The following is a 24735-nucleotide window of genomic DNA, read 5'->3' as shown; positions in this document are numbered from 1 at the left end:
TTAATTCTCTGTATGAAACTATTCCTTTTTTTCTGAATTCTTGCTTCAGTTTTCTTCATAAAAAGAAAACACATTCCTTCTTGTGTGTCCACGCTGACACTGGAGGCTCCATATACTATTGTCCTTGTTTACCACTAAGTTTGAAAGACTTTTTATACCCTTTTGTTGTCCAAACCACACATTTGGTATCTGGCGTTCCTGGTGTATGTACGGTGTTGCACATTAAGAGCACTCTGTGTGGAATCTGCAGAATACTGACATTCTCTGTATTATCAGAAAAACACTGAGGCAAACACTTTATCAGATACAACCTCAAAAGAGTCTCCATTCTTAACAGTCCATGGACATTTCTATCTATATTGACATGATAGTTTCATTTAGTTGCACCTTCATGATCCAGATCTCCTGATCCACCACATGGCAGACCGGTGGACTACTGGATTAACTTCACTGACATGATAAAGGCTTTGTGATATGCTGCCTTATCCCACTGAAAGATGAAACATCTGATTGTGTAACTTCCACAGATGGAGGAGGACATGGAAAGATTTATCAACTAAAAATCAGGCAAAGGCAGTTCCAGCAGCAATCAGGAGGTAAAGAAGGAGCCGCTGATTAGTACCACTAATCAGAGTCACAGTGGTGGTCCTCCTGAACAGACAGTCAGCTGTTTACACAATCTAGCTCTGATAAGCAGATGGACAAGTGCGTCAGACCTGAACATGGATTATCAATACAACTCCAAGATGCTGTGACAGCCTTTATGGACTCGATCAAAGAAAAAGAACCCTCACCAGCTCTACTGGGACAAAACTACAATACGGTACATTCATGGAAAAACATATTAGACCATCCTTGTTTTCTTCAGTTTCTTGTTTATTTTCATTTCATTGTCCCTGTTCCATCCAGACTGAAACTACAGATGGTCACTGATCCACCCCCATGTTTTACTGTAGGGGCAGACAGTCTGCTTTGGAGCTTCTCCAGGCTTCCTCCTAACCAGTAAGATGTCTGGAATGGACATCAACTGAAAACTGGATTCATCCCTGAAGAGAACCTTAGCCCAATCATCAACAGTCCAATCCTTGTGATCCAGCAGAGAGTAACCGGCTTTCCTCTGCCTTTCCTTGATGAAGGGCTTCTTCCTGCCCTGTGGGACTTCAGACCAGCTTCAACAAGTCACTTTCCAACTGTCTGTGATGAACAAGTCTCATTTCTCCACAGTCTCACTCCTTTTTAAGGTCTCTGGAGGTCTGAGGATGATTCCTGACATCAATGGATGAGTGATCAGACGGAAAAGGTGGAAGAGTGGCCTGAGGGTAACAAGCTGGACTGGATGGATCAGCTGTCACATCTCCATCTGAGATCATTTCCCTCTGGCAAACTATCTGTTGCAGCCTACAATCTCAGGCTCATACTTCTCTGGAACTTCTGAATGCAGCATTTAAGTCTGCAAACCTTCATCAACCTTCATACCTGTTAACTAGTTTAGTGACCTCCACAGTGCACAACAAGCTCTCCTCCTTCCTCCTCTCTACTCTCCTCATGTCGTGACAAAAAGCGGCGCTCATTTCTCGGCCAGCCGCTCGCAGTGACACGTTGGTGGCTGAGGACTTCACCGTAACATTTCTCAACAGCTTCTGGTCACTGACAGGTCTAAGAACATTCACATTGAGATGCTGTCAGGGTAAAACCCTCAGACTCTCATAATCTCCCCTCATCTGCAGATGTACTTTAAGTTTGCCTGTGATAAGGCTGTCGAAAAAAGGATCAATACTTGACAAATCAATCTGATCAATAATCAGGGAGATTAGGGTGAGCGGCGTGGTAGAGAGCATTTTTAAAGCTCTCTCTTCTTGCATTCCTAATGACAAGCACACTTAACTATAACTTCAATGACACCAGACTTCATTCTGATTGAACTTTTCAGCCTTTGTGTTTTACTTCACGTTGTCCCTGTAGGTGGTTTCCTGCAGTCAATAACCTCTCGTTGAAATAAAAAATGACAACCTTTGCTCTATTTTACAGAACATTCAGGATAAATGTGCATTTAAAACTTTCTGCTAACTTGATGATCAAAGTCAATCCAACAGCGATGGCTCAGTGAACTATTTCAGGCACATTTTCATCGCTTCTCACCGTCCAGGAGCTCAAAATGGGATTAATTCCAGAAGCCGCTGCAGCATTCCTCATTAGAGCTCAGGTAGAGCTGCTTCTACAGGCAGAAATGATGTGTATCACCACATACTATGTCTGCGGTGAAGCTCCTGAAAGTCCATCATCCACACTTAATGTGTCTGTTACACTCTGAGCAAAGATCTTTGTTAATTTTTTTACTCAGTAACCCCTCTCTGCCTTTTTAATAAACCAACGCATCGTTACAAAGTACAATCATCCCTCAGCCTGAGGGAACACATTTGTATTCCAATTACTACCTTTATACAAAAAGGAGATTATAGTTTCAGGGAACTATTTTAATACCAGGTGTGTCCAAAAAAAAAAAAAAAAAAAAAAGATTTCAAATGAGTTTTCAGTGCAGAATGAACACGCACTGCTGTGTAAATAAATTAACAGTCGCCCCAGGCCAGCTCATTGGATCCAGCTTTCATTGGAGGTGAGATTGTAATTTGAGTAGAAATTATATTTCAGAAAAGGCAGACAGAGGATGAGAGAGGATACCGCTGATCACAATCAGAATGTGGATGTATTAATGAGCAGGTTGTCTGACAGATAAATCCTGTTCCAGAGGCCGATGATATCCTACAACTCCACAGTTTCATTCAGCAAAGAGACGTACATCTGAGAGTAGATCCAACCCAAGCAGAGATCTAGTGAGGAGAAAACAACCCGGATAAGATCCATACAACAAGTTCTAGTGTGACGTGATTCTGTTCACATGGAAGCTCATAGAATCTAATTTGTTTGTATTAATATTTGAAAAAAGGGAGTGAACATAAAGTAACAATCAGTTCTCAGAGTATAGAGAGGTGGAGACAGGTGGAGTCCATTCCTTGATCCACAGCGTCTCCCAACGTCATCAGAGAAGAAGAGGCTCAGTCCAGCTCCACATTAACGACCACTCACTGCCCTCTACTGCCACAAACACAGAACTGCGACTGAAAAAAAAAGCATCTGGAGTCAGGTTGGGTTTCTGCAAGCAGCTTGGCACAGAGGATCATGTTTGTTGCTGTGATCATACCAGTGAAAGAGCTTTGGTTAAACTGAGCGTGGTCATTGGTTGTAATCTGAGGCTGAGCTCATCCTCCCTGTGTTACATCCAGCCTCAGCCGTACGGTCATTCAGCACGGATTAAAACATTACAATAGTGATGGAATGGAAGTAGAGATACACACACTCATGAACACACAAAATGAGGCCTTGCATCACATTTATGCATGAAGATCTGCTCTCCTAATACACTTACTGTTCCATCTGGGTCATGTTTAAACGGCTCAAACAGCAAACTTAACAGTGTTTAATCAGCCTAATAACTTTTCCTGACTTCATACGAATCATTTATGAAACTGAACTGATGAGAATTAAGGCTTGAACAATGTGTTTCCTTTCAGGGATGATTCCAGCAGCAGATACGTTCAATTTAATAGACAACTTTTCAACATTAATCCTTCAGTGTTAATAGGCTGCTATTTATTACTTTATTAAATCAATCAGATAAAGCTGGAGGTGGGACTTTGTTTTAGAACAAAGAGTTGTGGCTGCAGAAAAAAACAAAACAGAAAGATAACATTAATGCAAAAATCAAAAAAACGCTGAATAGTGGAGATGATAATCAATCAGTGAACCCCGAGCATCAAGCATGTGTTGGTTTAGAGAAGCTGACAGTAAAACACTGCTGAACACAACGAATTTTCTTCTTACAGCTGCAACAATTAATCAGCTAGTCAATTAATCATCAGCTATTAAACCGCTTGAGTCAATTTTAAAGGAAAAAAAGTCAAAGTTCTTTGATGCTAGCTTCTTAAATCTGAATGTTTCCTGGTTTATTCACTCCTCTTGGACAGGAAATCAAGACATTTAAATGTGCCATTTTTGGTTCAAACAACTAATCAAGAAAATAAACAACAGATTGACTGACAATAACAGTTACTTACAGTCCTGCTCTGTATCTCTGACTGGTGCTCACAGCAGTTTTTAGAGCCCAATATGCTTCCAATTAAGTCTCTATGGATTTCTGCTCTTTATGGGGGTTAAACAGTAAATTTTGCTGCCTGTGAATGACTTTTTGGCAAACAAAATGAACATATTTGTTTGTACGGAGCCCAAATAGCACACAAAGCATGACATTTGTCCTTATTTAGAATAATATGAAGCTTTTTGCTTATTTCTACATATTGTCTGCCTGAAATAAAGATATTATTGTTGCAAACAGAGCAATTGTGCAAATAAAGTCAACACAACTGAGTAAATATTCAATGTCAACGGACTGATCTCCGATTGTTTAGTGATGGAGGAAAACTCTACCTCTGTACTGTCTGCACACGAGTTCCTCATTGGGGATGAAGGACGTCTTTTATGATCTTGAGAAAGGAGTGAGAATCCAGAGACTCTCATTCCTTTTCTGAATGTCATTCAGAAAAAAAAAACAGACTAATCTCTGCAGTGAAGAGCAGAAAAGATAAAATGTTTTATTTCCTGTTTTGGTGAGAAAAAGTGCTTCTATACTGTCAACAAGTACACAAAACAACAAGGTCCCAGGCTTTTATTGTGCTTCTCTAACCGAGCGACTGCAGCGGCATCGAGGTCAGAAATCCAAACTGAAGAACTCACTTTAACCTTTGACTGACACAGGAGCTCTTAAAAATTTAAAATCCTGAGTAAACGTGTCCTACGCTGCGAGCACTGACCGAGCATCTGGGGGGATGAGGGCTGTGAACGCGGGCAGACGGGTGGACGGTCGGTTAATTAAAAACGGCCGGTCCGCTGTTTCCGTCTTTGTGAATTAACGTCGTGTCAAAGTGGACGTCGGTGGCAGCAGACGGAGGTGTCACTCAAATCCTCCTGCAAAGAGGTTTAAATTATTGACAGTCATATTTGAAAGTTGAATACTAACGCGGTGTTCAGGCGACGGGGCTCATTAACGGAATCAGTTCATGGAGACGTCTGCAGGGAATCTGGATTAATTTCCCATTTTCTGAGCCGCTACCATTCCCTTTAAAAGCATATAGAAAATAAATTAGGAGACCAAAGTGTACCTCTAAAGTAAACTGACACCCGCTGAGCAGAAATGTGTTTCCCTATCCAACAGGATTGGCCCATTAACTGTGCTCTACTGCTGCAGAAACACATGGAATTATTGTAGTCAGGTTGTGGAGATAATAGATGAACCACTTTCTACTTAAAAGCGTGTTATTCTGGCATCCTTTAGATTTATCTGTCTCGACTGTAAAAAGATAATTGAACTCATAAGTCAGCAGGTTGCTTCTAATGTTTGTTCTCTCAGAGGTGTCTCAAGCAAATCTTTTTTCCCCTTTTCTTTTTTGCAGTGAGCGACCATAATTTACAGTTCGTCTGGAGGTGAAGGAACACCTGCCAGAGCATCGACAACAAAAGCCCAACGCAGAAGTTCTGCAGGAAACACTTTGTGAGATCCGTGTAATTTTCTCCCCCATTCCTCTTCATAATCCAAAGCAACAATCATGTAAATTGCTGTGCAGTTTGAGTTCTCCCACAGCTCGACACTTGGTCCTGAAGCAAAGTTAGAGAACTTAGATGTCTGGTTTTTGCAGTGGTGGATCCTAACCAGGCATGTTTACTCAATTACTGTATGGAATTTAAAGTTATTTGTACTTCCCTTTGTGTGTTGCTTGAAACTGTGACTCCACTACAGTTTCAAAGACCGATATTGTACTTTTTTGCCAACTTTAGTCACTTCCTAGCTGCAGATGCATCAGTCCATCTTTTCACTTATCCAGAAAGTTGGGTCACAGTGGCAGCAGGCTGAGCAGATCATTCCCACTCCCTAACAAGGTTTTCTAGTTTCTCCTGAGTGTTCCCAGGCCTGGTGAGATAAGTAACTCGCATGGTGGTAGCTCAGTGGTGAAGGCTTTGTGCTACTGACTGGAAGGTCGAGGGTTCAAGTCTCAGCACCACCAAGGCCTTTAACTTGACCAGTTTCCTGTGATATGCAAAAAGCATGGTAAACAGAGCAAATAAAATCTAAATAAATCCCTCCACAAAATTCTGGTCTCCTAGTTGGATGCTCAGAGAGCCTCCAAAGGAATTCATCAGGAAGTAATCTAAACAGGTTCCTGAACCACCTCAACTGGCTCCTTTTTACCGTAAACTGGTGAAAAACCCTCTATAGGAGGTTTCTTTGAGCCACTCGTCTTCATTCTTTGGGTCACTCCCCAGAGTTAAGGATCATACTGTAGATCAGCTGGTAAATCTTTGCTTTCTAGCTTTAGCTCTGTCTATCAGGTACAACGCCAACACTACTGCTGACACAACCCCAGTTCATCCGTCCATGTCACGCTCCATCTTCCCGAGGATCTAGGGATCTAAATACACTAAAACCTGCTGAAACTAATGAAGCAGCTCAGCCCCAACCCAGATCAGGCAGTCTACTAGTTTCTGGTGAAAACCTTGGTCTCAAACTTAGAGTTTCTTCATATTCGGCATCAAAACCAGCTCAGTACACATGAAAGGTCATGGTCTAAATGAAGGAACAGAACTCCATCATCTGCAAAGAAACAGCAGAGCTTCAGTTCTGAGGTTCCCAAACTGGACTCCAACATCACAACTGGGGAAGTAGTTTACAGATTTAGTTCAATAAAACGGTATATAATCAACAAATAATCAATGATGTAGTATTATAGACCAAGATCAACTTTACTGATCCCTAAGCTACCCAGCAGATAAACTAACAGGTGATTCATCTTTATCAGTTTTAACATTAAAGTGATGAACAGAACAATGCATTAATAGTTATTATTAAACAGCATACATCATTCTAAAACATGCCACTCGGACTGAGAAGTACCGTTACTTTTGGTAACTTGTACCGCACTACAGTTTTGATGCAAATATTTTTGAAAACTACAGTCATTGTTAGTTTGCAGATCTATTCATCCATTCATTCATTTTCTTCTTCTTCTTCTTAAGCAAAGTTATGCTTTTTTAAAGTATAAATCTGAATGCATGGTGTTCCTGCTGTGTGCTATCGACACTTTTACTCAGTATCTGAATGCTTCTTTCACCTCCGTCTGATTAAGAAACGACCTCCAGACTAACAGCTTCTCTGTATTCACTTCAAGAACAGAAACAGAGAAAATTCAGAGAAGATCAGACAAACAGATCGACAGCAGCAGCACATTAATGGCTGAATCTGAAGAGCATCGAGTACTTTGGTATTGAAAGGACACTTCTAATTAGATTAAATTCAGCCTAATTTGGCTGCTTATCTTCTTTCTTCATAGACAGAAATGTTGCATCACCCAGAGTCACCTTGGGCTGTTAGATAAACCTGCAGCTCTGACATAATCTGCTGCATGAATGTGGGAAAAAATGAAAGGCATCTCATTATACGCTTATTTTCGCCTTTGCTTTTAATGCAACACATTCTTTTCTTGGTAAAATCTGGTTGTTGGAAGCATCAGGTTTGAAAAAAGTTTCATTTGTCCATAAGAGAGAAAAACCGGACTTTTGATGAGTTTAGTGGCACGGTGTTTTATTTAAGGGAAAAAATCCTCGCTTTAGAGCAGAGAGATGTTTATTTAGTGATTAATGTTTCCATATTTTAGCTTTTATTCATTAAATGCTGCCACTCTGTTTCTCTGTTGACACTGAACCAAAACCCCAAGAATCCAGAGATATTTTGTAAAGTTCCAGCAGGAATCGGCTCATTTCTGGAGATCAGTTTCATTTCTTATTTAGATATGATGTTCAGACAAAACACTAGAAGATATGTAGAGTCTGATATTTAACTGATATGAATTATAGTCAGATCATATCAAAGTTATGGAGCACTGGTGAAAATGTAGCAACACTAAGTCAGTGTTTCTGGTTTGGTAAAACAATACCTGGGTGTGTTCATCTCTCATGACAAGCGGTCAGTATTTAAACAAGAACACCAACAAATCTGCTGCATATCAGCAGAAAATATCATGAAAATATGCAGATAGAAAGAAAGGGATCATCTGAAAAGAATTGTTTGTTTTGATGTGAAAATACGTAAATAAAGTTTAGATCACAATGACTAAATGTGTCCTCCAGAAAAATATGAAGAAATGTGAAGCTGGCCTCGAGTACCTGCACAGATCTGCTGGTTTAATCTATAACTGAAGGATTTCTGAAGTCCATGGATATATCTGCATAGATTTTTATTAAAAGTTAAAAAAAAGTAATGTTTTTATGTTCATTATGATCATGTCTTCACAAATCCCATAATTATTTATTATGGAAACAATCACTTATGAATTAATAATACCAGACGGGTATTTGGCCATCAGATGATACCCTCGTGGGTACCATCTGATGGCTGCCAGACTATCAGTGTAAAAATAGTACAGTGTGTATTTACAGTACCAATCTGGTATAGAGCTATCAGATGCTACCCTCGTGGGTACCATCTGATAGCTGCCAGACTATCAGTGTAAAAATAGTACAGTGTGTATTTACAGTACCAATCTGGTATAGAGCTATAAGATGCTACCCTCGTGGGTACCATCTGATGGCTGCCAGACTACCAGACTATCAGTGTAAAAATAGTACAGTGTGTATTTACAGTACCAATCTGGTATAGAGCTATAAGATGCTACCCTCGTCGGTACCATCTGATAGCTACCACCTTTAGGATCTACGAAACTATTGTCTCGCAAACAACTCTGCACTTTAACTTTGTACTTTTGCACTCTGTTTTTGTCATTTAAATGCACTTTAAATATATTGTAATTGGTTTGAATACAGTCTTCCTCGCTATACTTTCGCATTTTGATAATTGTCTATAAACCAACAACGTTGCACACATATTTGTAAATATTTTAATATTGATTTTGATTTTGTTTTGCTTTGTTAATGTAATGTGTTTTATATGCATTGTTTTAAATAGGAATGTTGTTTTTTATGGACCAAGGACTACAGATGGAAATTAGCATGAAGCTAAATCTGGTGCAGCCATCTTTTTAATGTAACTGCACGCTGTCCTTTTTCAAATAAACTTGAAAGAAGAAAAAAAAATTACTGGATATCACTAAAATATCAACTAAATAACCGTCTGAATTTAATACCAACCACCCTCTAATTCGCTAAACAATAATAAAATGAGCTGATTCATTTGCAAATGATCCATAATTACGGAAAATTAGTCCAGAATGAGATAAAATCTGTCCGAAATGACTTGAAAATTTTCCCAAAGACACAAAAATTATCCAAAATAAGGAGAAAAGATCCAAGTTGACATAAAAGCTGTTGAAAATGACTCAAAAATTGTCCAAAATGACAAGAAAAATGGTCAAAATTACAGAAAAGTAGGCCAGAATGATATGAAATTTGTCCTAAATGGCTCGAAAATTAGGTTTACTACAATATCTTTAGAAATAACTTTCAATTTCAAATTTACCAAGTTGTGTATAGAATATTTAGAATAATCTTTCTCTAAAATGCCATGTGGGGTTTGGTTATAGGCCGCCTTGATGATTTTAGGCCTGAAAACAGAAAAAATGTCGACTATGATACAAAAAGTCTTGTAATTATGTATTGACCCTGTTGTTTTTTCAGTACTCAAAGAAATATGACAAAGTAGAAATTCTCTCAGTAAGGACATTTAATGCACAAACAGTAAATATTTTAACCACAGATGCATGAAGACATGCGCTCTCAGTATCTGCAAGTATGTCAGAAGTAGTAAGAGTGTTGGAAAGTAAGTAGATGACAGCCACAGTAATTATCTCTAATCACAGCAAACCAAATACCCACACAGACTCCACCAACATCACACCAAAACTCTGACCACAGCGGGTCACAAGCAGCAGCTCAAAGCATCCATTCACTCAGATACTGCACTTAAGGATTTCCATTTTCTACTTCTTTACTCTGCTACACAGTTCAGAGGGAAATTTTGTCCTCTACTTTACAAAATACATGAAAACATAAAGCTAAATATGACCAACAAATAAAATATTAGATTATATTAAAGATCATGATAAAGTTTTTCTAACCTCGACATAGAAATCCACAAAGCTACCGAGCAGAAAAACGACTTCAGTCACCCAGAACAGCACTAAAGTGATGAAAACATGAATGCATCAGAAACTGCAATCCCATAATATGCTGTCCATTCATCAGAGATGAGCCACTCTGATGTCACTGTGCTTCAGAGTTTGATCTCTTGTGCTTTGACTTGACTAAAACATGACGATCAGCAGAGTATTTCTACACTGGAGTATTTTATCTGAAATCCAGAACCTGCTGCCTCTCAGGCTCCAGCACACCAAATACACCCCCAACAAAACCGTTTGGATGCTGGAACGCACGGAAATTACGCAGCAGCTTACTGGCCTCTACAACAGCAGAAAAACAGAACTTACCTTGTTCGTAGGCTCTCTCTAGTCTGCAGATTTGTTCCGTCCATGACACTGATGTCCTGCAGCAGCACCAGAAGTGTTTCCTTCCACTGGAATATTCAGTCTTAAATCCATGAAGTTGAAGGCTGGAATCTCTGCTGCTTCTGTAGTTTCTGCAGCTCAGTCTCGGGAATGTTGGAGGCTTGTGTAGTAACTGCACATTTCATATTTCCTACATATTGTTACTTTTCCGGCCACCTGGGATGGTTATTAGGTTCAGAAGTGCTGCTGCTTCCACTTTATGCGTTTTATCCAAACGGCTCAGCCTAAAACAGGTTCGGTGTCCATTCAGTCAAACGTTTGGAAACCTTCAGGTGTCATCGTTAGCGTGAGCTGAATTATCACAGATTATAGCTTCACAGAGTTAAAAACTGCATCACAACAGCGGTGTTATGTGTTGTTATGACTCTTTTCCTCCGAGCTTCTTGGATAAAATCGCTGTTTACGCAGCGAAGCGCAAAACTGAAACTCCGCGGGTGCAAACAATTAATCAATTAACTCCCTGTTCTGTCCGACGGAGGAGAAGATATGAAACATTCTCATGTCAGAACATCCAGGAAATCAGAAAGGTTGGTGATAGGTGAACTAAATACGTTTACTTTAATGAAACAGAGACTTCTTCTCTGGTGTCTCCGTGGCTTTAATTCTCTCCAGGTTCAGGTCAGATACAGGTGGAAGAGGAACCTTGTTTGCTCGTTGCTGTTCCTGGAGGAACTTTTAACGTCTGAACCCAGAGAACATGTTGCTGTCTATGGCCATAGAGCTGCAGAAATCTTTAAACCACTCAAATGTGGTTTCCTTTGTGAGTGTAGCTGGCATTTTACATCTATTGGCTTCAGTCAGTAGAGTCACATTTTACCTTCTCAGAGGTCAGACATTTATAGAGAGAAACACTTAGAATGCATTTCACTATAATATGATTACACTGAAATAAATACATTTAAACTAAATAAAAATAGTAATAAGACGAATTTTTAAAGAGAAAGAAAGAATAAGATGAAAATCTGGCAGCAAACATGCCAGAAAAAAAAGAAAAAAAGAAAAACTGAAATTCTGTAACATTCAAAAACTGCTAAAATCTGTAAAACAAGGACATTTATAGATGACTAAAATAACCGATAGGATTTTTTGGGTCACATTGTAAATCTAAGAATTTTGTTATTTATTAAAAAAATAGATGATTTTTTGTTTTTTATTTGACTAATATTTAATCTTCAATTTTGACTCCCTTTGGACAATAACAAATAAATAAATGCTTTTTTTCTGTGGTTATACGAGGCATTATCTGTTGTTTAGCAAAATGGGGAAAATGAACAGTTTTTCACATTATTTACCATTTTTCATTCCTCAATAGAGATATTTTGTCTTTCAAATAAGGGCAAATATCTGTAAATAATGCCACATTTTCTCATATAAATACAGCAAAAATAATGTAATTTCACGGCCGCATGTTGTGAAAGGACAAATGACTATTTAGAAAAATATAGAGTTGTCATGTGGACATTAGTTACAGTTTGGGCCTTTTTTATAGTTACCTGGTAAATGATTATTATGTTCCCTGTGGATTTGTACTAGTCACCTGTGCTTTCATTTCTAAATGCATCTGCTGTGAGGGCTGTGTTATAACACTCATATTCCTCTCCAGCTCACTGAAGTGCGATTTTTCATGAACAACATGCAAGAAAAACAGCGTTTCTTTCATATAATGTTCTCCACAGTGCAGGAAACGGATTGGAGGCTCAAGTGCATCCATCATCACCGATTGTTCCTTCACTGGAAATGCTCCGTGAAAAATAATGCATTGAACAGGAGGATAAGCAGAGGGCCACACAGAGGGTTAGGAAGGACCTTCATCTATTATGTGCTTCACAGGCGTTATATGTGTGGGAGTCCTCAGAGCACGGTGTCCTGTATGATGCATGTTGTGCTAAAGAATACGTCCAGCTGAGCATCAGATTAATGCACTCATGCTGCGACTTTATGGGAAAATACATGATTAAGAAAGCCATCACTGATTTGACAGCTTTCCTCTGAATAAGCTTCATGATTAGTACAGAAAACAGTGGAGAAAAGATTCAAATGCTAAGTTATTATGTTGTTTGTTTTTATGTAAAAGTAGGAATATTAAAAAATGCCCTCGGGTCTATTTACCTCTCATTCTGATCAGAACATACGTTAAAGCCCTCAAAACTAACATGCTATAGCTGATCAAACATGTTGAGATATTATTTTACAGCGTGTAAAAGTCTGATATACTGATTTACTGAAATCCAAATATTTCTCACTGTTTTAATGAGAAGATTTCCCATAACTCCATACATAACATCTCTAATCAGTAAAGTAACAAAACATGGCATCAGGTGGTCAGCAAATACAGTAATAAATACACATTTTACAGTTAAATAAGCTATCATTTGGGCATGGTGAGATTTTTCTGTATTTTTGTTAGCTTGGTCCATTTATTATTAGTTATATTTATTTGGAATATTGTGTCTCTGTATTTTATGGTTGATTTTTTTCCCACTCACCAGAATCTGCATCAGTTCTGCACTATTTAAAGAATCTGTCACTCTAACTACTATTAAATAAAATGTATTTAAACAAACTTTTTCAAGGCACACCTTCACATATAACAGTTAAACAGCAAAGTAAACAGGAGACACACAGTTTGAGAATGAGAAAATAAACGTCTTTTCTTTCCCTAGAGCTCTGTGTGTCACATTTTATATTATCTTTACTGTGAAATAGCATAAATTTGGTACAATTATGTAATTATAATCTAAATATTTCTGTCTTCAGTGAAGCCATAGTGTTTCTAAATGCTCTAGACTGAGTTAGTTTTGCAGTTGTGGTAGTAAATTTAAAGTTTTAATAATACAGTGATACTTTTTTATTTTTGTGAGTAATTTGTCTCTGGAGAGTCACACATGAATTCTCGGCCACAGAGTTGCAGTAACACACGCTGTTCGCATTTCTTCCGAGCCCTTTGCGCTTGCCGTACTGCAGTATAAAACCTCCTTCAACCGGAAGTCCCGCCCCTTTTCATCCCCTCTCTGGCAGACTGAGTGAGTGTCACATTTACACACAAACAAAACTCCTATTTTTAATCATCATCCATCCTCTTTTATGATAACAATTATAACCAAATATCTACTATATTATAATTATTGCCTTTAGTAGCTGTATGATGAGATAACTATTTTAATTCTAACACATTTTCCCCCGGTGTTATAACCGATAAACTGACTCCATCTTTCTTCCGCAGCGCTCAGTCCGCTGACACGGCACCATGGTGAGAACTTTCTCTTTTTTATGTACTCTTTTTAACTACACATTTATGATGAATAGTATCGTCTTGCATGTACGAGAGTAATGGAACGTGAAGTGCGGGTTCAGTAATTCATAAATAGGCGGCAGCAACGGTTGAAAGTGGTTAGCATTGGTTGTTAGCATTAGCAAAATGCCGCTCATGAGCTAACAGGGCCGCCTGGCTACAGTGTGCTGAGAGAACAGCATGTTTAGTGGACTGTAGCTGTACTTTTATTATTACTGTGATAATGAAGTCACCAACACAAAGTTACCTGTATTGTCAGTTGCATTTCTTGTACAACCCTGCGTGGCTAACCTTCCGTTAGCCTGACATTAGCTCTAGTTAGCAACCTTTGCTACAGAAACGTTTTTACCTTCAGCAAGACGTCCAAACATCTCAGGCTGATGTGCCCGGGATGCATTTCACAAACTTGCCAGAATAATGATGGACCAAGTGCTGGGTTTCGGCCTTTAAACAGAAACTTCAGTTCCACCGGTCCACTAACACCAGTTTTCTGTTCTTTATCAGTCATGTGAAGTTTGTTGCTTTAAAAGTTGTCTAAAATGTTTTTATCTGCTCTGTTTTGACTTGTAGCCTCGCAAGATTGAAGAAATCAAAGATTTCCTGCTGACAGCCAGGAGGAAGGATGCCAAGTGTGAGTTAAAACACAAACCGGTTGATGTGGATATGATGTGATGATGCTGTTAAATAAAGCTATAAATCAGTTGTTTAATTGGAGCTGGTTCACATTTTGTTGGTTGTTTATACGTTCCTTTAATGGTTCTCTGTGGTTCAGGCATGCATGCTGTAGTTTGGCTGTTTCTGGACCTTTTTATGACAGTTTTGATGGTGCCTTGTGGAGTAAAGCTTAATCACATTTTAGTTTTATTACATGAGAACAGAGACCTGAAGCTTCACGGTGAAAATTGTTGCAAATCAGAAAAATCACAATTTTCCTGTTATTTTCCTGAAATCATTCATCCCAAGGTTGATGTAAAGTTGAGATGGGCATAAAACACACGGATATAAAAGTGACTTCTTCCACTGGAGTTCTTCCACTGAAACCAATTAATAGTAAATGAGCTTTGATAGCTAATATTTATCTCTGTAGGTCTTTATGAATCCCAGAGATCTGCTGAGCATGTAATAATGTGGCCAGTTAGTTTTCACTCAAGAATGTGTTTATTTAGTGTTTTTCAGTAAGTTTTAGTCTTTCCCGTAGTCATTTCTAAACGTTAAGTTTGTCCAGGAAGCTCCACCTGAAATATGAGGTGTGATCAAGAAGTTACTGTTTAAAGACAAATATCAGACTGTAGCTTTTAATGTGGCAGGGATACGCTGACATTACGGTAGTACTCTGTCCTGTCAGCCCATCGCCTGATTGGTTAAAGTCACTGCTCATGTGTTGCACACGCGTGACGATGATGCAGTCCCAGAACCTCACACATTACATTCCCACAGTCTGGAAGCTCTGAATATTCACTAGTCTGTGAGTGTTACTGCTGTGGTTTTATTCCAGGTGAGTAAATCTGTTGAGCTGAAGCTGATCCCAGATCTGTCTGTCCTCCTCCAGCCGTAAAGATCAAGAAGAACAAGGACAATGTGAAGTTCAAGGTGCGCTGCAGCAGATACCTGTACACTCTGGTCATCACAGACAAGGAGAAGGCTGAGAAGCTCAAGCAGTCCCTGCCACCAGGTCAGTAACACACAGGTAACGCGTTTAGTGAACACCAGACAGCTGAGACCCACAACAGCGTAGGAACACCTGTTAGTGACACGTGAAGGCTTTCTGTTTCTACTCCAAGTGGTTTGAGTTGTTCTTTAACTGATGTGAAGATGTTTGTCTTCTCTGGCTCCAATTAAAGATCCTGTGGATGTTTGGACTCAGTGTGTTTGAAACTGGTTTCTCAGTTTATGAAGCAACCAGTGAATGAGAGGACCCAACGAGCCACATGGCTGGGACTAGAACTTCCTGTTAATGTTCCTGACACAGGTTCTAAAATTCTAGAAAAGAAAAAAAATCAATGATTGTAGTGAATGACTTCCCGCAATAAATGCACTTTTCTTGTCTTTATCTGTGTTACAACATAAGATGGCATAATGAAGGTTGTATGTCCAGTTGTATGACAATTTGATTTGACCACTTTTGTTGACCAAATGTATTATTCTCAACATTATCTGATGTTGTAGTTTATTTTCAGTGGCTCTGTTTTCATGGCTTCATGTCATTTCTGACCTAAGATGACGTTAGATTCAGATAAAAGGCTGTTTTCTTTTGAAAAGTTACAGAAATCCAACAAATCTATCTCACATGGAAGCTGGTTAAAATTAGGGCTGCAACTAACAACGCATCGACTAATCGTCTGAGCACGATACGTCATCAAAAGCGGAAGTGAGCGCACAATGCAACAGAAATCAGCGACCGACCGGAGCGTGGAACACGGACGGACATCGGCGCTGCATCGTGCATGTATTATGTATGCACGATGCAGCGCCGATGTCTGCGTTTAGATACAGCTGTATAGTAAACGAGGACATCCGTGTTTACGATAGATCGTGGATGTCCGTGCTGCATCGTGCATACATAATATATGCACGATGCAGCGCGATGTCCGTCCGTGTTCAACGCTCCGGTCGGACGCTGATTTCTGTTGCATTGTGCGCTCACTTCCACTTTTGATAACGTATCGTGCTCAGACGATTAGTCGATGCGTCGTTAGTTGCAGCCCTAGCAGTGTCAGAGTGAAGATAATACATTTGTGTGCCTGCAGAGGATGATTGTAGTTGGAGTCATTCACTTTAAAGGGAAGCAATGTGCCGAGAATAAAACCTTAAACTGATGTAAACAAGACCTGAGAACATTATTGTGCACTGCAGATGTCTGACAGTGGGAAATGAGTGTTTACTGAGCCTCAGGAATCAGAGTTGTTCTGAAGGAGATGCATGAACTGTAGATGTTTATAGTCTGAACAGAGGAGTGCACAGGGCTAAATATTAGTTTAAAACATGTAGAACAGAACGTCTCAGCGTTTAATAAGGAAACTCCAGCAGAATGCTGCAGAAATGACTTAAAAATAATCTCATAACGTTTACTAAACATACTGACTATGGGACATAGTTCAGTTTGAAAATGACCAGTGTTGCTGTGGAAACACAACAGGGTCCTAAATATGACTTTAAAGCATTGAATTCCATTTCTTCACACAAGGCCTGAGGGTTTTACTTCCTTAAATGACTTAGTTCATAAATATATTCAGTTAGATGTTTGTGTTCGATCGGTGCCTGCAGGGAGACGTTACTCAGGTGGTTTTGTTTGTGGAGTTATCTTCATCTGTCCTGTTAAAAGCTGAAGTTTGTCAAAGTGCTAAATGTGAACTGGAATGAATGCGTTTTAAATTGGATAATTTATCCTTTCATTTTCTGCTGCCATCAGAAGTTGTTTTTTTGTTTAAATTACGTTCTAAGAACTTGGCGGTGTTTTAGCTGCTCTGCTTTTCCATCATACTTTAATATTGTGCGACTGAAGCAGGTGTTTGGTTTAGAAAGTCCTAAACTGAATGAGTTAGAGCCTGCTGAGCCCCAATACAAAGTGTAGACAGAAAGGAACTGGTTCCACCCTGCTGTGACTCAGTTTAAGGCAGTGTTTGCAGTTTGTCTTCCAAATAAACTGATGGAATAATCTGAAGACATGTTTGTGTTAAAGATGACTTCTGAACTGTGGAGCTGCAGAGATGTGGCTGTTTGAAGCCGTTGCCCTGTTTTTAACTGTGGTGGTGTTCTATTTTCATTATCCAAGCCAAACAGTGAATACACGTACATCGTTTGGGGCTGAAATTGCTTCAATCTATTTCCCTACTTTGATGTGTAAACATTGTTCAGCTGATGGAGTTCAGAATAAAAACAGTTTGTGGTGAACAGTGGCCTGTGAAAGCTGATGTAAATGCATCGGTCTGCACAGACTGCTGATGGGATGCATTCAGTCGCTGTGGACTGAAGTGTGATCAGTTTGTTGTGCTGTGGGCGGTTGTTGGTTGAACCAGACGTCTCTGAAGCCTCTTTGGGTCAAACGTGTAGAAATCAACGAGGGAGAGTAAAACTGAAGCTGGTCTGTGGGGTTTAAGTGATCAATGAAGGCAAATGTTTTTACAGAGTATAAGAGGATATCCAGTGTTTAAATGGAAATATTGAAGAATAAAGCTCTGTTTTCTTTGACTCTCTTCTAACCTGTCATCTGTTTGTTTTCTTCCAGGTCTGGCTGTGAAGGAGCTGAAGTAAATCCTTGATGTACAGATAATTGTAATAAAAATTTGGAAAAAAATCACTTCATTTTCTGTCTTGTTCTCTCAGAAATGTTCTCCTATAAAATCTAAATGTGATCAGGTGTTAACAGGGCTGCCAGTAGCAGCTCACAGGCAGACGTGGTGTTATGACGGCTCTCCACAAGATGTCAGATTAGAGCCATGACAGGACCAAGAGGTGGATAAAAGCACTTCAACTCCAAACATGTGGGAGAAACATTTCCTTTAGCTGGACGTCTTTGACCTCTTCATGGTGCTTCAACCTGATGATCTATAGCAGGGGTGTCAACATCCGTTCCTGGAGGGCCACTATCCTGCATGTTTTAGATGTTTCCCTCTTCCAACACACCTGATACAAATGATCAGGCTCGTTATCAGGCTAATGATGAGCTGATTGTTTGAATCAGGTGTGTTGGAAGAGGGAAACATCTAAAACATGCAGGATAGTGGCCCTCCAGGAACTGAGTTTGACACCCCTGATCTACAGGAACACGGATGCCACATACATGTAGAAATTACAGTGTCAGGTTTAATATTAACTGGTAACAGACTGGTCAGCTTTACTGGCTCTTCTGCCAAATTATATACACACCATACAATTAAATGTAGTTTCTGTCCTCAGAAAAGATTTTGAAGAGGCGATGATTGTGTTAGAGAAAGCTCTTTTCAGACGTGGGATGTGTGCTGTAGATTTTAATTTTATCTGTGGGAGGATATTGAGCAGACAGCCCTGGATGGAGAACATTCTTCAAGTTGGCTTTGGAGTCTCACTCATGCCTTCTGCTTTATTTATTCTTCTTTATATTTACACATTTATTTCCTTAGTTTTTTAACATTTATTTTTTATTCATTCTTTTATTTGTTCCTCTTTATATTTACACATTTTTCTTTGTTTTTTCTTTTAAAAAAACAGGTTTATCTTTTATTATGGCACCCTTAGATATGGACATTTAAGTGCCAACCAAAATCCACCAAAATCTTTTTTTTTTTTTGTGAATGTTCTTAAAGAAAATATTAGAAGTTTTACTGATATATATGTAATCACTTTAGATATTTTTAGGATTTTTTGGAAGATTTTTACTCATTTTTTGAAAATATTTACAATTATTTTCTTGCCAAATTTGGAGGATTTTTAAAAACAAAACTTTTAAGGGAAACTTTGAAGGAATTATTGGAATTTTCTTCCTGAAGGTTTTGCAATTTTTCAGAAATTTGTGGAGATTTTTGCTGAATTTTTGGATTTTTTCGTACAAAACTATTTTTGGTGCCTGTAAATGAGGACAACAGGAGGGTTAACTGCTCAGTGGTTCCGACGTTTTGCTGTCGGCTCTGTGTAATGGCCTTAATCGACCACTAGGTGGCAGTGCAGCAACGAGTTCCACAAAGACTCACGCAGCTACATCTAAATAACAAACCTTATTAACCAGACACCTCCTCACAGTGAGTATCAGGGATTATTTGGCAGTTTTTCTCCAACCAGGAAGCCACTCTGACATTTGAGGCATATGTGCGCGTCCCCGCGTCTCCTCGTGTCCTGAGCCTACTATCAGTGCGCGCCCCCGCCGTGTGGAAGCAGTTGTCGCTCGGATCGAGTGTGCAGGTCCACGGACACGGAGCCATGGACGCACACTGATCCCACGGAGCTCACTTCTACAGCAGCAGCAGGATTTATCGAAGGTTTTTGAATTTTTATTTTTCCTGTCTTGTTTTTCCTCTCATGTGTGGCCACATTGTGTGTTGTTTTTCCAAAAACACACACACACCGAGCATGCTTTTATCGTTGCCTTTGTTTGATGTGAGACTTGACTGAAAAAGATTCTCCGGATCCGAAGCTGCAGAGGCTGATTCCAGGCTGGAGAACAACTTTTTCTCCGGGGCAGGGATGTCTTCGGCTCGGGTGGATTACATCGCGCCCTGGTGGACTTACTGGCTGCACAATTTCCCTCACATCAACCTGAGGTTCCAGCCTGCTGACAACAGCTTCCAGCCTGGAGATGAGAACTACCAGCAGGTCAGTGGAGGACCATCAGGGCCAGTTATAGAAATGGGCCGTAATTAGCCTGTGAGGGCTGTGCAGTGAGTTTATGATCCCACTGTGGCACAGAATCTCTCTTTTTATTCTAATAATGATAATAATTTAACATGGCTTATTATATAGGGTCTTTGCTGCCTTCAAAATAAGATTACATTTTGCAAAATTGATGCTAAAAGTGTCTCACAATGTCTCCAAATGTCCTCCAGCCCTTTAGTGGTGACCACGTTCAGCCATTCATCAGAGCCTACAGTGTCTCCCATAGATCACTACTCTGCAGAAATCCCATTGCAGTTTGCAGTACGTTTAGTTTGCCATTAAAGCCAGAGCGGTCACATCTCCACAAATCCTGCTCTCAGTGGGGCCTGGCAGTCTTTTTCATTCATTTTTAAGTGGGACAAATCATTTGTTTTTGTGTGTCGGAGAGAGAGAGAGAGAGAGGATGAGGAAGCACACTTGTGGGAGAGTGTTGGCATAGTTGTGCGACACCCATGGGAGTCCGAGTGATTCCTATCCGAGCTCCAGAGGCGGTGACGGGACTGTTTCACACCGCTTTGAAGTGGTTGGGATGGACTGTTGGATGACTAATGACCTGCTTATGAACGCATGTCAAGTTGTGTGAATGTTTCAGTGTTTAAGTTTTCAAGGTTATAGCTCAGATTCACTCTGGTAGTTTGTATCCGCTGAGGAAAAGCAGTATTTAGGTTCATCGCTTGTAGCAGCTCAGCATGGGGCGTCCAGACTGAGGTCAGGGGTCAGAAAGAGTCTGAGAGGCTCTTAAGGTGTTCAAGTGTTTGATTTCAGAAGTGAAACAGCAGAGAGACGATAATCATGAGTAAAGGGAATCACAGTTACATATAGTTCATGCTTGTGTCATCTTTCATGGAAGTAAAACCTCAACTAGAAACCAGAACAGTGTAAATTTAAAGTGAGCTGATCACAAGAAGAACTGTACCTTAAAGGATGCTTGCTGTGACAAACTCATACAAAAAGACTTTAAATGACCACATTCAGTTTGCAGTTTCACCTTTCGTCAACACCAAGGTGAAGTTATCAGTTTGTCTGGTGAACATAGTGGAGCATTTAGCAGCTGAAGACCCAATTATTTACATCTCAAGTTGAGGAGACCAAAAAATAGAGCTAAAAGTGGACAAAAGTTTGACTTATCTCCTTAGGTTGGGCAAACTGATGGAACATTAGCAAGTTTATATTTTCATCGCTTTACGTCGTTAATTCAGACTTCTTAACCAACAGCTGTCTGTCTGATAGGAGCAACATAAGCATTCATTTTAAGTAATGTTTCCAGTCAGTATTCATTGGAGTTTTGCCTCTGGTTTGGTCTCAACCATAGATTGTATATCAAGGTGGATGAACCCTCCATGGACACAATGCCAAAAGGACAAAACAAGAAACTAACGCTCAGCTAATCTACAAATGTGCAAAGAAATGTCATATAAGTGGAGCTACCACAGGTCTTGCAAACATCTCTGAACCATGGACTGTCCTATCAAAGAAGCTACTTGATAAATTCTGGATCATTTAAGCTGTACTACAATTTAAACAGAGGACTTCTATTAAAACCTCTAAAGTTGTTATGAACAGAGAAACTCGCTGTAGAGACCAAAATCGGGTTTAGGTTCTAGGTTGTAAACGTGTTCATTTCTGCTGTAGAGTTGGACATTTTACCATGGGGGTCTATGGGGATCAACTCGCTTTTGGAACAGCCTCCAGTGGGTGTTTGAGGAACTGCACTTCCACGTGGGCTTCATTTTTCATGACAGAAGGTTACTGCTTGGTTCCAACCAAACTCTTGAAGAAGCATCCAACCTTTAGCTGCTACCTGACTCCTTGGATGTAGACTGATGGTGTAGACCTTCTATTTCCACCATGGCATTCTCCTGGTTTTCATAATCTCATGCAAATGGCAAGTTTTGACAAAGGTTTGGATTGGACAAGGAGGCAAGCCTACGTGTATTTTCTGTGAATTAGCCTAATTAATTATTTCTAGTACATTTTTGGCTTCATTTTGACAGAGCCAATGGGAATGATTGGACTTGCAGAGGAAAGAGCTGCTCAGAGTAAAGACTGTGCCCATGTGGTGTACACCCTAACCACTCTGCTGATGGCTCACCCCACATTATTCGTTTTAATGACAGTGTTCGCCTCACTGTGTCCAGATATTCCACCAAAACAAGTCCCTACCCTCACACATACCATTTGTCGGATCACTGTTGTAGCATCCTCGACTCACAGCCGCCCAGACAAATGTGATTGGTTCAAAGAAATACAAAGAGGCCGGCGCATTTGTCCCCCCATAGCAGAGTGATAATGGGTCCAATCTGACCATTCTGCTGTGCTGACAGTGCTGTAGAGATAGGTGTGAGGCTGTTTAGCTGTTAAATGCTCCACTATGATCAGCAGCTGATAGTATCTGCCTGCCGTTTGGTGCAGGTACAGAACATTAGCCACAAAGATTCCAAGCTGATGGACTGAAAAACAGACTGACTAAGGCCTCGAGGCACCAATACACCCAGCGCTAACTTTTTACTCTTAACTTTATCTCTTCACCAGCAATAGTCCTGATGAATTCCTGCTTCACAAGATGTCAGATGACAGCGCAGCTCAGGTGGATCGATGCTGTAGGGGTAACAGAGAAGAGACATTGAGGCAAAAGGGAGAGGAGAGGGAGGTGGTGTTGTCTTCTCAGGCTGCCACTTTCCATTCGCAGTTCTGCTGTGGAAGTAAAGTCAGGGCCACGGGGTGCAGGAAGGCGGCGTGGTGAGTCTCAGCAGGTGATACAAACTTCCCCCTAAGAAACCTGTCAACCACGTGTCCAGTAAGTCAGTCTGATGGGAAATCCCTCAGCCATCAGCCGCTTTGTATGACTGATGCGTCTCCCACTTCCTTTTATCTGACAGAACCACACTCCTGCTCTCTTTTGTCTTCTGTGCATCGGGGCTTCAATGCTCCCACCTCCTAGAACAATTTACTGTAAAGCACCTCAGCTAATGACACAATTTCGAGCTGACGCAAGGCTATTGAGGGCATTGCGTTTCTTGTCCTTTGTGGGCCGTCAAACCCAATTCTGCTGTTCTGACTGCATTAGTGGCAGCGATAATGTGCTGTGTACACAATCATGGAGGTATATGCTGATCTTGGACGCCCTTGCATCGCTGTCAAGTTGTGAATCATGCTGGAATTTCAGAGGGACGGCGTGTTAATGAAGTGACTCATATCAGTCTAATTAATTGATATGGTAGATGTCAGTAGTAGCACTGGAAGCTGTAAGAGCATGTAAACAGCCTGCCTTTTTGTGAATTAGCTCGTAGTGTCTTGTTTTATAACTCCTAAAAGCATTAAACTGTGGGATTAATGAAAGATGTATTTGCTTTGTTTGTGCTCCGGGGGGGACTGACTGCTTTGCTGCTGATATTTTGCAATCTTTAACAGTAAGGAATTCAGCTTAATGGAGGAAAAATTGAGCCGTGCATTGTGGAGTCCATTCTTTTGTAAAGGAAATGCTGAATCGATGTTTGTTTGGCTCCTACTGTGAATACTATTGAGCCTTTAGCCCAGGCCACATGCTTTGTCAGAAGAATTGTAATTGGCTGGTCCTAGTGTGGCCAATCACAGTGGAGTCCCCGTTGGCTTTGGGCCGCTGAATGTGAAGGAATGTCAGAGGTGGACATCTTTCACTGTTCTTTGTCTGCTGTAGTCGGTTCCTCACTGCTGTATCCGGCTGTTGTCAGTAAATGTCTGTCAGCTGAATCATCTGCCTGCACTTTCTCCCTAATTTCTGTCTTCTGACAATAATCAAGCTATTCTTTTTTATCGTACAGGAGTCATATTTTGGAAAATCTCATCAAGTGCTGCAATAATCTGCAGAGTTAAGGGTTGAGTGTTCTAGAAAACGACGTATGACTTGTTCACTGCTTGCCTTTAAAAGCAGAAGTGTTTAGACCTTTTAACCTCCTCCCACCAGGCCAATTTCTGCCATGAAGTGGGTTTGATTGTTGAACTGGCTGTTATACTGAAAAATCCAACACGGTTTTAAGCATTCTGACCTCAGGACTAAACTGACAGCCCTGCACTGCTGGTGATTATTTTGGCACAGTTTCTCCTGAGCTCCTATACGACGAAACTGCATTCTCATTTATGCTTTGAAAGAATGTTAACTTAATTTTGAAACCAGACTTTTCCCTTGTGACGTGGAAGGAAAGGCTTCTGGTTGGAAAGAGCCACAAAGTTCACTGAAAGAGGCCGAAGCAGAGAATCAAGATGTTGTACTTTCTGCATCCATAAACATGAATGTCCTCAAGGAAGTACAATCCAGGAGTAATCACCCTTTCCACACACGGAAGGTTTTACCCATGTATTCTGCACATATTACTACTTATCTTACACACTATTCCCCTTTGTAGCATAGTTTGCATCACTGGGTTGCACGTGGACTAGTGGAGATTATGTCATCATTTCTGTCACGCAGACCCTCAGGGACTCTTGTATACCTACTGA

At 40.2% G+C, this 24735-nt stretch overlaps 2 protein-coding genes across 28 annotated transcripts in view; both read left to right on the top strand.

Moving 5' to 3' along the window:
• rpl38 (ribosomal protein L38) overlaps nt 1–18211 on the top strand; it is a 1167099-nt gene extending 1148888 nt beyond the window's left edge. For 10 of the 11 annotated variants that reach the window (XM_051939342.1, XM_051939345.1, XM_051939340.1 and 7 more), the window contains exons 2-5: nt 13846–13872; nt 14485–14545; nt 15464–15586; nt 18140–18211. In XM_051939342.1, the coding sequence (XP_051795302.1) occupies nt 13870–13872; nt 14485–14545; nt 15464–15586; nt 18140–18165 (213 nt within the window). In that variant the 5' untranslated portion in view covers nt 13846–13869 and the 3' untranslated portion in view covers nt 18166–18211. Of the gene's footprint in view, nt 1–13570; nt 13646–13845; nt 13873–14484; nt 14546–15463; nt 15587–18139 lie in introns of those variants that run through there. The other variant, XM_022199757.2, reaches the window with a different exon arrangement.
• Nucleotides 18212–19607: 1396 nt separating this feature from the next.
• ttyh2 (tweety family member 2) overlaps nt 19608–24735 on the top strand; it is an 85657-nt gene continuing 80529 nt past the window's right edge. For all 17 annotated transcript variants that reach the window (XM_051939332.1, XM_051939327.1, XM_051939323.1 and 14 more), the window contains exon 1: nt 19608–20199. In XM_051939332.1, coding sequence (XP_051795292.1) covers nt 20071–20199 — 129 coding nt within the window. In that variant the 5' untranslated portion in view covers nt 19608–20070. The remainder of the gene's footprint in view (nt 20200–24735) is intronic.

This window comes from Acanthochromis polyacanthus, chromosome 19 (genome assembly GCF_021347895.1).
Source record: "Acanthochromis polyacanthus isolate Apoly-LR-REF ecotype Palm Island chromosome 19, KAUST_Apoly_ChrSc, whole genome shotgun sequence".
NCBI classification, from domain to species: domain Eukaryota; kingdom Metazoa; phylum Chordata; class Actinopteri; family Pomacentridae; genus Acanthochromis; species Acanthochromis polyacanthus.
The sequence above is the reverse complement of the archived record's forward strand: the minus strand, read 5'-3'. Positions and strand labels throughout refer to the sequence as shown.